This window comes from Papio anubis, chromosome 5 (assembly GCF_008728515.1).
Source record: "Papio anubis isolate 15944 chromosome 5, Panubis1.0, whole genome shotgun sequence".
NCBI lineage: Eukaryota > Metazoa > Chordata > Mammalia > Primates > Cercopithecidae > Papio > Papio anubis.
This window is the reverse complement of record NC_044980.1, coordinates 133,500,036-133,513,865: the sequence shown is the minus strand read 5'-3', so window position 1 is coordinate 133,513,865 and position 13,830 is coordinate 133,500,036. Positions and strand designations below refer to the sequence as shown.

General features: G+C 42.1%; 2 protein-coding genes across 7 annotated transcripts in view; both read right to left on the bottom strand.

Annotated features, from left to right (window-relative positions):
* Positions 1-13,830, bottom strand: part of LOC103885453 (protocadherin alpha-C2) — a 216,067-nt gene that overhangs the window by 148,791 nt on the left and 53,446 nt on the right. Inside the window, exon 1 of one of the 6 annotated variants that reach the window (XM_017959958.3) lies at positions 1,013-5,297. The exons of the other annotated variants lie outside the window; for them this stretch is intronic. Coding sequence (XP_017815447.2) covers positions 1,013-3,406 — 2,394 coding nt within the window. The 5' untranslated portion in view covers positions 3,407-5,297. Of the gene's footprint in view, positions 1-1,012; positions 5,298-13,830 lie in introns of those variants that run through there. 6 annotated transcript variants of the gene reach the window in all.
* Positions 5,591-12,383, bottom strand: LOC101015365 (protocadherin alpha-8). Its single transcript, XM_009209241.4, has one exon. The coding sequence runs from the start codon at positions 10,642-10,644 to the stop codon at positions 8,200-8,202; it is 2,445 nt and encodes an 814-aa protein (XP_009207505.2). The 5' UTR covers positions 10,645-12,383; the 3' UTR covers positions 5,591-8,199.

Here is a 13,830-nt window from a genome sequence, read left to right as displayed (position 1 = left end):
AGAGGCAAATCTCATATCCAGATTTCTGCCTTGTGTTATGTATGAGCTGAGAGGAGAAAAAGAGTTTTTTAAAAACCGGATTTCTGTCTTATAGATTACTGACAGAAAAAGTTAATTCTCATCTAAACTGGTAAGGGTAATGTTTTAAGTTACAGACTATAAATTTCAAAAGAACCCAAAGTTTGGAATCTTTACATGACTGATCATTTTACCACTAACTGGAGAAAATTTCAATTAAAAGGAGAATGTCTTCTTGAAGAAAGAAAACATTTGTTAAAAAAGTATTTTCTCCAATTTCTGTAAACAGAATTTCAAAAAATTTTCTAAATGTAGACAAAATTTCAGTCAACATTTCCCGAATTATCTACATTGTCAGGCATTTAAAAACATGTTTTATGCAAGTTGAAATGAAGGCTGTGTTTATAACATTTATTGACATAATTTGATTCCTAAAGTGGAACAACTGTTCTCTAAAGTTTAGGGGAAGTTTCTTATCAAAATGATAGATACTGAGGGATGCTGAACAATCAGATGTTAACAACGTCTCCATCCAGAGAAATGTAGAGAACTACAAACTTAACAAGGTAACAATTGCTATATATTTTTGCTTGGGTTTCTTATAAACAATACAAGTAGACTAAAATACTATGCATCATTTAGAAATAAATAAATGATAGTGATGTTAATGTTTAATGAATGACTAACAACTAAATTGGTTTTCAAGTGTTATGGCAGCATAGCATCAGAAATTCAATGTCACTTTAATCACAAATTTAAATAAAATTGATTCAGCACCCAATAAATACCTATTTAATATACGATTTATAATTCTCACTAGAAGTCAAGATAAAGTCGGCTCCAATATTAAGGGGTTTACTTTATAAGAAAAAAATCTGCTGGATTTCTAGAAAAATGAATAAAACTATTAGAATGGCCCCTGGGAGTAACTGAAAACATCTTTCAAGAAAAAATAAATAATTATATAAATAAATAAAATACTAGAACAACCCACCTTCCCAGATAAATCTGAAGAAGCAGAGGGTTCTCCCGTTCGCTCTGTAGATCCAGCACAAGGAGAAAGGCCCGGGCTGAAAGCCATGAGGTCAGTCTTCGGTGGACCCTCCCCAGAGCACACCCTCTGCCTCCTCTGCTGCGAGTATGACCAACTCCCCACCTCGCTGGAACACACCAGCGTAGGCTTGCCCAGCGCGCACTCTCCCTCGGTGGGCAGCGCGGAGCACCGCAGCGCAGTGTACAGCAGCAGCGTGAGGACCAACAGGCTGGACACGGCGCAGATGGCGATGATCAGGTACACGTTGACATCCACCAGCGTTACCTCGGCGCCCGTGGCGCCCACTGACGCCCGCGACGATGCCTTTGGCGCCTGGCCGCTGTCCACCAGCGACACCAGCACAGTGGCCGTGGCTGTCAGCGCTGGCTCCCCGTGGTCTTTCACCAGCACCATTAGGCGGTGGCGCGGTGCGTCCGTCTCATCTAGGGCTCGTGTCGTGCTGATCTCACCAGTGTACAGCCCCACGCGGAACGGGATGCGCGCGCTGACCGTTTCTGGCTGCACCTCGTATGAAAGCCACGCGTTGTAGCCTGAGTCGGCGTCCACTGCGCGCACCTTCCCCACCACCACGCCGGCGCCCACCGACCGCAGCACCAGCTCGCTGACTGCGCCGTCAGTGCCCCTCGTCCGAGGTGCCAGCAGCGCCGGCGCATTGTCATTCTCGTCCAGCACGAATACCTGCAACGTCACGTTGCTGCCCAGAGGCGGCACGCCCGCGTCGCGCGCGCTCACCTGGAACTGCAGCAGCTCCAGCTCCTCGTGGTCCAGCGGCTGTAGCGCGTACACCTTGCCGCTCTCCGAGTGCACCGATATGTAGCTCGACAGCGCGCGCTCGCCCACCCGCCGCTCCACCAGCGAGTAGGACACCAGCGCGTTCTCCTGCGCATCCGCGTCCCCTGCCGACACCGTGAAGATGTGGCAGCCCGGTGGGTTGTTCTCCTTCACGAACACCGTGTACTCGGACTGCGCGAACGCTGGTGCGTTGTCATTCACGTCGGCCACCTCCACAGACACGCTGGCCGTGGCCCACAGAGAAGGCGAGCCCCCGTCCCGCGCGGTCACCACCAGCTCATAGGCCGACATACTCTCGCGGTCCAGGGCGCTGTCCAGCACCAACGAGTAGTAATTCTTGTAGGTGGACACCAGCTTGAAAGGGACGTGGGGCGTCAGGGAGCAGGTCACTTGCCCGTTGGCATCTGCGTCTAGGTCAGTCACACTAATCAGGGCAATAACTGTCCCCAGTCGTGCGTCCTCTTTTACAGGAAGCGAGAGCGTTTTGATAATCAACTGTGGAGCATTGTCATTTACATCCACAACTTCCACAAGAACTGTACAATGACCAGCCAGTGGTGGGAAGCCTTTATCGACAGCCTCTACTGGGATCTTGTGTGCTCTACTTTCTTCAAAATCCATGTGTCCTATCACCGTGATTGCCCCACTTAAGGGGTCCACGTGGAACTTGGATTTTATATCTGGAGAAACGTCACTGGAGAAGGAGTAAATAATATCCCCATTCAAGCCTTCGTCTAAATCTGAGGCATTGGGGTGAATCACCAGCGTTCCGATAGAAGCGTTTTCTGGTAATTTCACCGTATAGAGGGTTCTGTCGAACACTGGGGCATTGTCATTGACGTCCAGTACTGTGATGAGTAACTGAACGGTGCCAGTCAGTTCAGGTTTGCCTCCATCGGTGGCCGTGAGCAATAAATGAAGCTCCGGAGTTTCTTCTCTGTCCAAAGGTTTCCGTAATACAAGCCCAAGAGGTTTTACCTGCTGGTTGCTGGTTGGCACGTCCAGGGAGAAATACTCATTGGGGCTCAGTCTGTAAGTGAGCAAGGCGTTCTCCCCGATATCTGCATCGGACGCGCCCTCTAGTGGAAACCGAGAGTCAAGCGGCCTGGATTCCGCGATGAACAGGTTCTTTTGTGTCGCTGGGAACACGGGAGGGTTGTCGTTAATGTCCTTCACCTCCACGTCCACATGGAAAACCTGCAGCGGCCTGTCCACGATCACCTCCAGGTGGATGCTGCACTCCGCACTCCGCCCACACAGCTCCTCGCGGTCGATCCGAGAATTCACAAACAAAATGCCATTCTGCAGATTTACCTCCAGAAGGTCCCCGCGGCCTTTGGAATCCAACTGGAACAGGCGCGGCACCAGGTCCCCCAGCTCCAGCCCCAGGTCCTGCGCGATGCGGCCGACGAAGGTGCCGTGTTTGGCTTCCTCCGGGACGGAGTAGTGGAGCTGGCCGCTCCCTACCACCCACATCGCCAGGATCAGAAGCGAGAGCAGTAGAGGCTGACCCTCTGGATCTCCTCGACTTGAGTACAACATTTCAAATACTAAGTCTTCTTCTAATTAGTGAAAACTGCCTTCAAATTAGGAGAAATCATCTGATTTCGTCAGTCCCCTTCTGCTGTGTTCGCCATTGTTCAGCATAGAGAGAGTGAAAAAGAATTGAGCCTCTTTCCCGTGGGAAAAGGGCTGTATTTGTCTGGATTCAGAGAGAACATCGCGGCAAAGAGTGACATCACGTGGCCCAAAGTGTAAGTACATATTTTATGAATAAAATTTTCACAACTATTCTGCAAAACTTATTTCATTTTCTTAATTTTTTCTTAAGTAATCATTGTTGAAACAGAAGATCCCGTTTCTCTTGCTGGAGCCTTCTTAGCAGACTGACCGCCTCTAAAAGTTTTGTATGACCTTGATTGTGGTTTTCTCACCCCTGAGAAAACTCTCCACTTAAGTTTTAAATAACGACAGAAATGAAGTAAAAATTAAAATGATTCCATTGAGCAATCATGAATTTAAATTACAAAATTCCTTTGTTCTGGAATTCAGAATCTCCCATATGACTCGAAATGGGATTCTGGTGTAAGAGAAATCCAGGAGTTGCAATCTCTAGTGAATATAGGAGCCCAGAAATCTACTGATGAAAAAGAAACTTGGTCATTTCTGGGGAAAGGAATCAAGAAAAAGGAGCAACCAACTGAGGTAGTTTTCTTGAGTAATTCTATGAATTGAAAAGGTAGAAAATATTGCAAGAAAAGCGAGAATTGACTTTAAGGTCTTGCATTGCGTGGGGAGAAAATATATTTTTCTCTTTTGTAGCATTTATACAATCTGTTTCCAGAAATGTGTTTGTTTGATTCTTTCCAAGCGTTATCATTTATGAATAATCTCTTCTTTGTAATCTCCAATATAGTTTGTATTATATGTTATTACAATATGTTTTGATTTCATTATTACTCATCCTTGGTACTCAGGGCAATTTCTGTTTTTAAAGTTATGCTTGAGATTATTTACCTGCCTAAGTTCTACAAAGTTCTCTTGTGAGTTTTACTATCTTATTCCAACGTGCAAGTCGATTAATTAAATCTAGATTTTAGTGTATCTCAAGCCTAAAGGCAAAATCGTGACAGTTTATTGTGCCATTAATGTTTTTGCATGTTTATCTTTTATTTCATATTTCTACTGATAACAGCCTAAGAGGTGCTTTTAACAATTGCTTCTGGCCTTGATTATTGCAGTAGCTTCTGAGTTTGTCTTCCCGTTCAACCTTCTTTTAAAAGTCGTGATTTATTTTGCTCCAAGTAGTTTAATAGTTCCCAAATACTTCTAAAGAATGGCCAAATTCCTTAATCACTCGCGGCCATTTAGTTTATTGCTCAAAAATCAAGAGATCTTCTTACATTGGTTTTCCTGCCTTCATTCTCTGCAGACTGTGTGTTTTAAAAAGGGGACCTTTCTATGTGTCATATTGATGCTTTTCTGTGTCTTCCATTTTCCTTATGTTTTCTCCTTCCAAGAAATGTCTATTATTCTTGATATTCTCCCAGGGGGAAACTTACTTATTTAAAAACCACTGAAACACATCATGCCCCTTCAAGTATTTCTTCAAAAATTCAAATAGGAAATGATTGTCTTTCAACTTCAACTTCACTCTGATTTACCTCTTTTGTACCTGTTACATTATCTTGCCTTGCATTGTTGTGACTCTTATTCTTTATTTGACCTCAAATTTTAAAGCCAGAAGCTGGGTCTCAATAATAATTCCGGACATGGAGATATGCTGTTAGAAATCTATAAGGGTCCTATCTAATGTTTAATGAAGACTGGTTATTACAATCTTCTCTACTTGCTAAGAAAGCATTTTAGGCTGGACGCAGTGGCTCCTGCCTGTAATTCCGGCATTTTGGGAGGCCGAGGTTGGTGGATCACGAGGTCAGGAGATGGCGACTATCCTGGCTAACACGGTGAAACCCCATCTCTACTAAAAATACAAAAAATTAGCCTGACATGGTGGCCTGCGCCTGTAATCCCAGCTACTCCGGAGGCTGGGAAAGGAGAATCACTTGAACCCAGGAGGCAGAGGTTGCAATGAGCCGAGATCGCGCCGCTGCACTCCAGCCTGGGCGATAGAGCGAGACTCCGTCTCAAAAAAAGAAAGGAAGGGAGGGAGGGAGGGAGGGAGGGAGGGAGGAAGGAAGGAAGGAAGGAAGGAAGGAAGGAAGGAAGGAAGAAAGAAAGAAAGAAAGAAAGAAAGAAAGAAAGAAAGAAAGAAAGAAAGAAAGAATTTTAAAAGGCTATTCTACAACACTCTACATAAATGGTCTACTTAATTCATAGAACTACAACATAAATTGACTTCAAATCATCATCAAAATATTATCGTATACTTCTTTTTAAGAAAAATACTATTAATGGAAAGAAACATACAAAGATCTCAAACACCTACTCAGCCCTCTGCAAGGTCTCAGGCAACTTTTAAATATGGGAAACATACAACTACCAATGTAAGATAGTCTACACATTCCTTGGAAGGACTTTAACCATTCCAGAAAATTTTTTTCCACATAGGTGGTATTAACTTGACTTTCCTAAACTCATAACAACCTTTAGATTTTTTTCATTCCACCACACAACACTCAAAGTATTGAAACATCCTAGGTTAATCTAAAAATGACTTTATAAAAGATAATTTTACATAAAAATAAGATTAGTATGGACGGTCATAATGACTTTCTGACATTTTAGGTTTCCTTCTTGCAATCACTAACTTCTTTTCTCTTAAGAATGATAACTAAATTTTATTATGTACCTATCACTTGCCAGACTTTATTCTTGATAATTTATAACTATTAACTTACTTGATACAAAAAGTACATGCAGTAGAATTCACATTTATCATGCATACATATAAAGCCAAGGAACTGAATAACAAATCCTTTACCAAAGACTACATATACAAAAATTGGTAAAGAGAGGACTTGATTTAGAGAGCTTCAGAATCCACAATACTTAATAACTAACTTCTGGCACATTTCAATCCCAGAAATACTTAATAGCTAAAAGCATCACCATAATTAGAATAGTGAAAAGTATTAATGTACAAGAAACAGGTTTAGACTTTCTCATTGTGAAAGCACAACCCCAAATTCAAATATCAATTAGAGAGATATTTGAAGAAACACAGAACTAAAATGATTTAAATGATAAGCTGCCAAATACAATGCTACGTGGCAGAAAGAATCCTTTTATTTATGATATTTTGTAAAAGTCAATTAAATGTTTAGGAGAATTCAGTAATTAAAGTAATACCTGAGAACCAGGTAGACATAGACAGGATGGGAAATATTACTTACACAAAGGAAAAACTCCACATACTATTCAAACAGGATAATAAAGATAAGCATATTTTTTAAAGTCCTTGAAGGACTAAAATGAAAACCATTTGCTTTTATGTAATGTGTTCTAATAGTCAAATAAAATGTTAAACATGGACAGGCATTAAGAGAACATTAAAATCAACTACAAAATAATTCTGCTTTGAGGTTACCTTCAGGTGGACAAAGGGGATAAAACATGCCCATAAATGATTACATTATTGGTTCTTAAGGGATTAAAAGATTTAAAATAATGCTAATAACAAACTGTAAGAATTCAGAGTCCCAGAAATCCTTCATTCCCTTCCATCAAGTTCCACCATTTCCTCCAAAGCAACATGCTCAAAGTCTAATGGGTATTTAATATCAAGGCAGGTGGAACAGTCACAAGAAGCAAAGGTAAAAAGACAAGAGGAAAGAAAAGAAAGAAAACATTGAAAGACATCAAAATAAAGTATCTTGGATTTTTCAAAGATTTATCCCATAAAGCTAAATATTTTTACACAAACTAATGGGCCATGATAATCCCAAATATTCTGTATAATAAAGATTTATAAATTATGTTTGGTTTGCAAGAATGAAATTACCATGTATAGTTTTTCTGATGAAAACATTTTTCTAAGTCATATTAAATATCACTTTAATGTGGAATATTATTGAGACGATTCCAACTCATGAACAAAGGATTGAATGATAAGAGTTTAGAAGATACTTGCAAGAGTAAAGTAATCATTTTCTAAACATAGAGGCTCAAAAAATGTTAAGTTGTCGACACCCCAACTGTAAAAATCATGTAGAATAAAAAACACATCTCCAAACAGTAAAATGGTCTAAATAATGACTTAAAAGAAGCATTACAAATCTCTTCTCTCTTGATTTTACTTTTTTACTAGTTTATAAAAAAATTAGGAAGTATATGAAAACTATCAAATTTTGAAAAACACTATTATTCTGTATTTTATCACTACATTGCTTAAAACGGCAATAGTGAAACACCAAAGATATTTGTGACTACTAGACACCAGAAAGTCAGATAATAAGATGAATAAACTGAGATGTTAAAGTGAATAAGAGTAAACATAACGACAACATATTTAAAACATGCATTTCAAAGTACAGCATATGGAGTAAGATTAAGAGTTCAGTGCCTAAGGACAAAAGAATAAATGTGTTGGGGGAATACATTCACCAAAGATCAAAATACCCTGGACGTTGTTAGAGCATTGTTCAGAGAAGGGGGCTGTAAGGCAGGCCAAAATAAATGGTCAGTAAAAAAAGGATATCATCCAACCATAACTTGAGTTTCCAGACAGACCCAACTTGTGGAGAATGATTAATACTGTATTATGCCACTGAGAAAATTCAATTAATTATAAAAGGTTTCTAAAAACTAAAACAATGTTTAAATTTTCACTATATAATACGGTGAAAAATACATATGAAACACTTTTAAAGTAATTACAATTTCCACAAATAGAATTTATGAGTTCTAAATTTAAATGGACTTACTTTGAGGCCATGATCAACATTTAAACCTTGCTGTTCGCCTACATCAACTGATCCCAGATCAGGAGGAAGGCTGGGGCTGAAGGCCATGAGGTCCGTCTTCAGTGGCCCCTCACCAGAGCACACCTTCTGCCGCTGTTGCTGCGAGTATGACCAGCTCCCCACCGCACTGGAGCACACCAGAGTGGGCTTGCCCGCCGGGCACCCACACTCAGTGGGCGGAGCTGAGCACCGCAGCGCAGTATACAGTAGCAGCGTGAGCACCAGAAGGCTAGATACTGCGCAGATGGCGATGATCAGGTACACGTTGACATCCACCAGCGCCGCTTCGGGACCCAGAGCGCCAGTCGACGGCCTCGAAGACGCCTTTGGAGCCTGGCCGCTCTCCACCAGCGACACCAGCACTGTGGCCGTGGCCATCAGCGCCGGCTCACCATGATCCTTCACTATCACCAGCAGGCGGTGGCGCGGAGAGTCCGCTTCTTCCAGGACACGAGTCGTGCTAATCTCTCCCGTGTACAGCCCCACGCGGAACGGGAACCGAGCGCTGCTTGCCACTGGCTGCAGCTCATACGAAAGCCACGCATTGTAGCCCGAGTCGGGGTCCACCGCGCGCACCTTTGCTACCACGTGGCCCGCACCCACCAACCGCGGCACCAGCTCGCTCACTGCACCACCAGTGCCACCCACCCGAGGCGCCAGCAGCACCGGCGCGTTGTCATTCTCATCCAGCACGAATACCTGCAGCGTCACGTTACTGCCCAGAGGCGGCACGCCTGCGTCGCGCGCGCTCACCTGGAACTGCAGCAGCTCCAGCTCCTCGTGGTCCAGTGGCTGCAGAGCGTACACCTTGCCGCTCTGCGCGTGCACCGACACGTAGCTCGACAGGGCGCGCTCGCCCACCCGCCGCTCCACCAGCGAGTAGGACACCAGCGCGTTCTCCTGCGCATCCGCGTCCCCCGCCGACACTGTGAAGATGTGGCAGCCCGGCGGGTTGTTCTCCTTCACGAACACCGTGTACTCGGACTGTGTGAACGCCGGCGCGTTGTCGTTCACGTCGGCCACCTCCACGGACACGCTGGCCGTGGCCCACAGCGAAGGCGAGCCCCCGTCCCGCGCGGTCACCACCAGCTCATAGGCTGACACGTTCTCGCGGTCCAGGGCGCTGTCCAGCACCAACGAGTAGTAATTCTTGAAAGTGGACACCAGCTTGAAGGGGACATGGGGCGTCAAGGAGCAGGTCACCTGCCCGTTGACACCTGAGTCAAGGTCGTTCACGCTAATTAGGGCGATGACAGTACCGAATTGAGCGTCTTCACGTACAGGCAAGGATAAGGAAGTCAATGTTATCTCAGGGACGTTATCATTTTTATCCAAAATTCTCACTAAAACGGTGCAATGACCCACCATGGGAGGATGGCCTTTGTCCGTTGCGTCAACGCGGATTTTATATAAATTTACTTGTTCAAAATCCAAATTACCCCGAATCACTATTTCTCCTGTATTTAGATCTATGCTAAAGTGGTCAATAATCATAGTTGCAACAAGGCTATTAAAAGAGTATGAAATGGCCCCATTCGCTCCTTCATCCCGATCAGAAGCATTCAGTCTGATAACTGTTGTTCCGTTGTCTGCGTTTTCGAATATTCTTACTTCGTATTCAGGCTGCTCGAAAGTGGGAGCATTATCATTCACATCCAGCACTGTGACCAGCAGGTGAACACTGCCTGTAAGCTCAGGTTTGCCGCCATCTGTGGCTGTCAGGAATAAGTTGTGTGCAGGAGCGTCCTCTCTGTCCAAGGATTTTCTTAATACGAGCTCAACCAGTTTATTCTCATTGTTCTTTGAATTCACATCTAGCATGAAGTAATCATGAGAGCTAAGCCTGTGAGTTAACACGGAGTTAGCTCCAACATCTGCATCAGACGCGCTCTCTAGCGGAAACCGAGAGTCTGGCATTCTGGATTCTGAAACAAATAGCTTTTGCTCTTTTACCGGGAACACTGGCGGGTTGTCGTTAATGTCCTTCACTTCCACCTCCACATGGAAAACCTGTAGCGGCCTGTCCACGATCACCTCCAGGTGGATGCTGCACTCCGCGCTCCTCCCGCACAGCTCCTCGCGGTCTATCCGAGAATTCACAAACAAAATGCCATTCTGCAGATTTACCTCCAGAAGGTCCCCGTGTGTTTTGGATGCCACCCGGAAGAGGCGCGGCACCAGCTCCGCCAGCTCCAGTCCCAGGTCCTGCGCTATGCGGCCTACGAAGGTGCCGTGTTTGGCCTCCTCGGAGACAAAGTAGTGGAGCTGGCCGCTCCCCGCCTTCCAGGCTGCGAGGAGCAGAAGCGAGAGTAGTAGTCGCCGGGATCCCAGGTCCCCTCGCCAGTGACAAACCATGTTAAATAGTCGTTTCCTATCAGAAAATCTTATCTTAATATGAAGATGAACGACTGTACTTTCCGGCGTCTTTTAATTCAATTCCGCTGCATCTCCCATTGTTCAGCCTTTAGAGACAGATGCTGTCAGAGGAACGACTTTGAACCTTGGCTAACCAGAACTTCTTAGTAGACAGCGACATCATGTGGCTTCAAAAGGTAATGATTACATGAATTACTTCCGCAATATCTGGGTTCTTTCATGCACCTTCTATTTCTTTATCATACTTTAATAGTAAGTCCTTAACTTCATCAATTGCAGAGGTATTCATACCGTCTGGCTCTTTACATTAGTTTCATCTAGGGATTTCTTCTTCATAAGGAAAGGAATTTCTTCCCAATATTTTAAATATCGTATCAATTAATAATAAAGTATGACCTGTATGTCATGGATATCAGAAATGTAAACTGTCCTCCATAGTTTCGTGTGGAAGAAATGCATTAATATTTATTTGGTCACCAGAAACACTGGCATATATTACCCTGAGGTGAGCATATAATTCTAACTTTTCTACATTTTATCTTCTTGTGTTCTTATTGTTAAATTTCTGCTTTTCTTTATTCAATAAATGTCAAATTGCCTGAACAGTTTTACTTACTAAAGTAATAAAAATGTATGTGCATATTCTTTACACTATTTCCTGATATCTCTATAGCTTGTTAAATTCAGCCTCTCACTTAAAACATTTTCCTCTATGATTTCTCTGACATGTCAAACTCTAGTAGTATTTCCACCATTGGCTTGTTTGTTAGTTCTTCATCTTTCTTCTGCTCCAAAAAGTGAGTATTTTCCAGAATTATGCCTTTAACCTTTTTTCCCAAATCTTTTTATTTAACATTTCTATTTCCAGGGCTTTAAATTAGCCTATTATTTGAAGTATTCTTAGCTCCATATCTGCAACCCCCTATTTTCATTTTCTACCTGACATTTTAACCTGTATACCCTAACATTGCCTAGAAAATGAGTCAACCAAAGTTAGAAGAATATCTAATCAATAATCACCCAAAACCCAAATCATTAAAAACTCACAATTTTTATAGCATGGCAATTCTCCACACTTACTCATATGTATTTTTATGATTTCTTTTCCCTTGCCTACCATATTTAAAGTTTGTATACATCCCATCTCTCCTTTCATGTGAGATAATTTCTGTCTTTATTAGTACAGCTTTCACTCGATTGCACTAAAATCTTCAGCAAGTTTATCTTTTTATTGACCAATTGTCAAGACATTAGACTTCCATCTGGGAGATAGGCTACATGACCATGAGCCAATCTTCTCGGTGCTAAGGCTAACCACTTTCCAATATGAGTCATATTTTACAGAAAATACGTTGTCTCTTTCTCGGTACACTCTTTGTTCAAGGTTTTTCTTCTATTACTTCATCTTTATGTGTCAAAATTTTATTCATCTTTCAAAGTCCACCTCAAAAGTAAATTCTCCATGAATGCCTTCATTGTAGATGATTAAGAGCTCCTCTGAATTTCTACAAAATTCTTACCAAAAACGTAGGTAAAATAGGAAAGGTGAATAAGGGCATTTTCTGTGAAATGATTTAAATTTCTCATCACATTATTTACACAAAAAAATATTTCTGTAGTTGACTCTAAATAGTAGCAAACAATTTGTAAAGAAAATAGTATTTCTGGATATTTCAGGAGTTTGAGACCAGCCTGGGCAACATGGTAAGACCCCATCTCTACAAAAAATACAAAAATTAGCTGAGTATGGTGGTGTGCGCCTGTAGTCCCAGCAACTTCGGAGGCTGAGGTAGGAAGATCACTTGAGCCCAGGAGGCAGAGGTTGCAGTGAGCCCAGATTGTGCCAGTGCACTGCATCCTGGGCTACAGATTGAGACCCTGGCTCAAAATAATAATAATAATAATAATAATAATTGATGAATACAGTTTGGGTGGCTAAGGAGGATAAATCAACTTCAAGTATTTCCCAATTTAGGGAATTCCTATTTAGGGTATTTAAAACTTTCTTAATAATACACTAGGAAGGTTTTAAATATACATGCATGTAACCATAAAAACAAAGCAATGAAAACAGAATTACAATTACCATCTTTGAAGGTCAAAGATATTTATAGATTTTTCCACAAAACAATATTCTTTCAACAAGAGCAGCAAACTTGGTCTGCTTGTGGTGAATGACATATTACTGCTCAATGGTAAATAATTATATTGATTACCAAACAGATTTTTGACTTTGTATACCTCTACCCTTATTCACATTGAAAAGAAAACAGTAACATATCCTAAAATGATTTCCTAAAGTATATTAGAATATTAGGAACAGTGAAAATTGATCATCAGTTCTGGGTTTTATTTTATTTTATTTTATTATTTCATTTTATTTTATTTTTGAGGCAAGGTATTGCTCTGTCACCTAGGCTGGAGTTCAGTGGCATGATAACTGCAGCTTGGAGCTCCTAGGCTCATGTGATCCTCCCACCTCAGCCTCTTGAGTAGCTGACACTACAGACACACATCACCATGCACAGCTAATTTTACAAAGTCTCTACAAAAGATGCACAAGCTGCTCTCAAACTCCTAGACTGAAGGAATCCTCCTGACTTGGCCTCCTGAAATGCTGGGATTAGAGGTGTATGCCACCACGCCCAGTTAACTATCTTTTTTTAACTAACCAAATTATTTGTAAAAATTTTTTAAAAGTCTGGACAATTAGGTTATTGTTTCATTAATGTCCCTAATACAGTACTGGATTAATAAATCATGATATATCCATAAAACAAAATAAGATGCAAATACTTTTTAAAATAAGAAAGCAAATAATCAAAAAGAAGGAATAAGCGCTAATGAAATAATATGCCACAAAACCCAATATATAATTTAGGCTGGATGCGGTGGGTCATGCCTGTAATCCCAGCACTTTGGGAGGCTGAGGCAGGCAGATCACTTGAGCCCAAGATTTCAAGACCAGCCAGGGTAACATGGTGAAACTCTGTTTCTACTAAAATATATATATATAGAGAGAGAGAGAGAGCCCAGCATGGTTGCCAGCGTCTTTAATCTCAGCTACTTGGGTGACTGAAGCATGAGAATCGCTTGAACCAGAGAGGCGGATTTTGCAGTGAGCCAAGATCGCACCACTGCACTCCAGCGAGGGCGACAGAGTAA

What these genes read in the sequence shown, in the direction of transcription:
- LOC101015365 (XM_009209241.4), bottom strand. Translation starts at nt 10,644, where the DNA reads ATGGTTTGTCACTGGCGAGGGGACCTGGGATCCCGGCGACTACTACTC.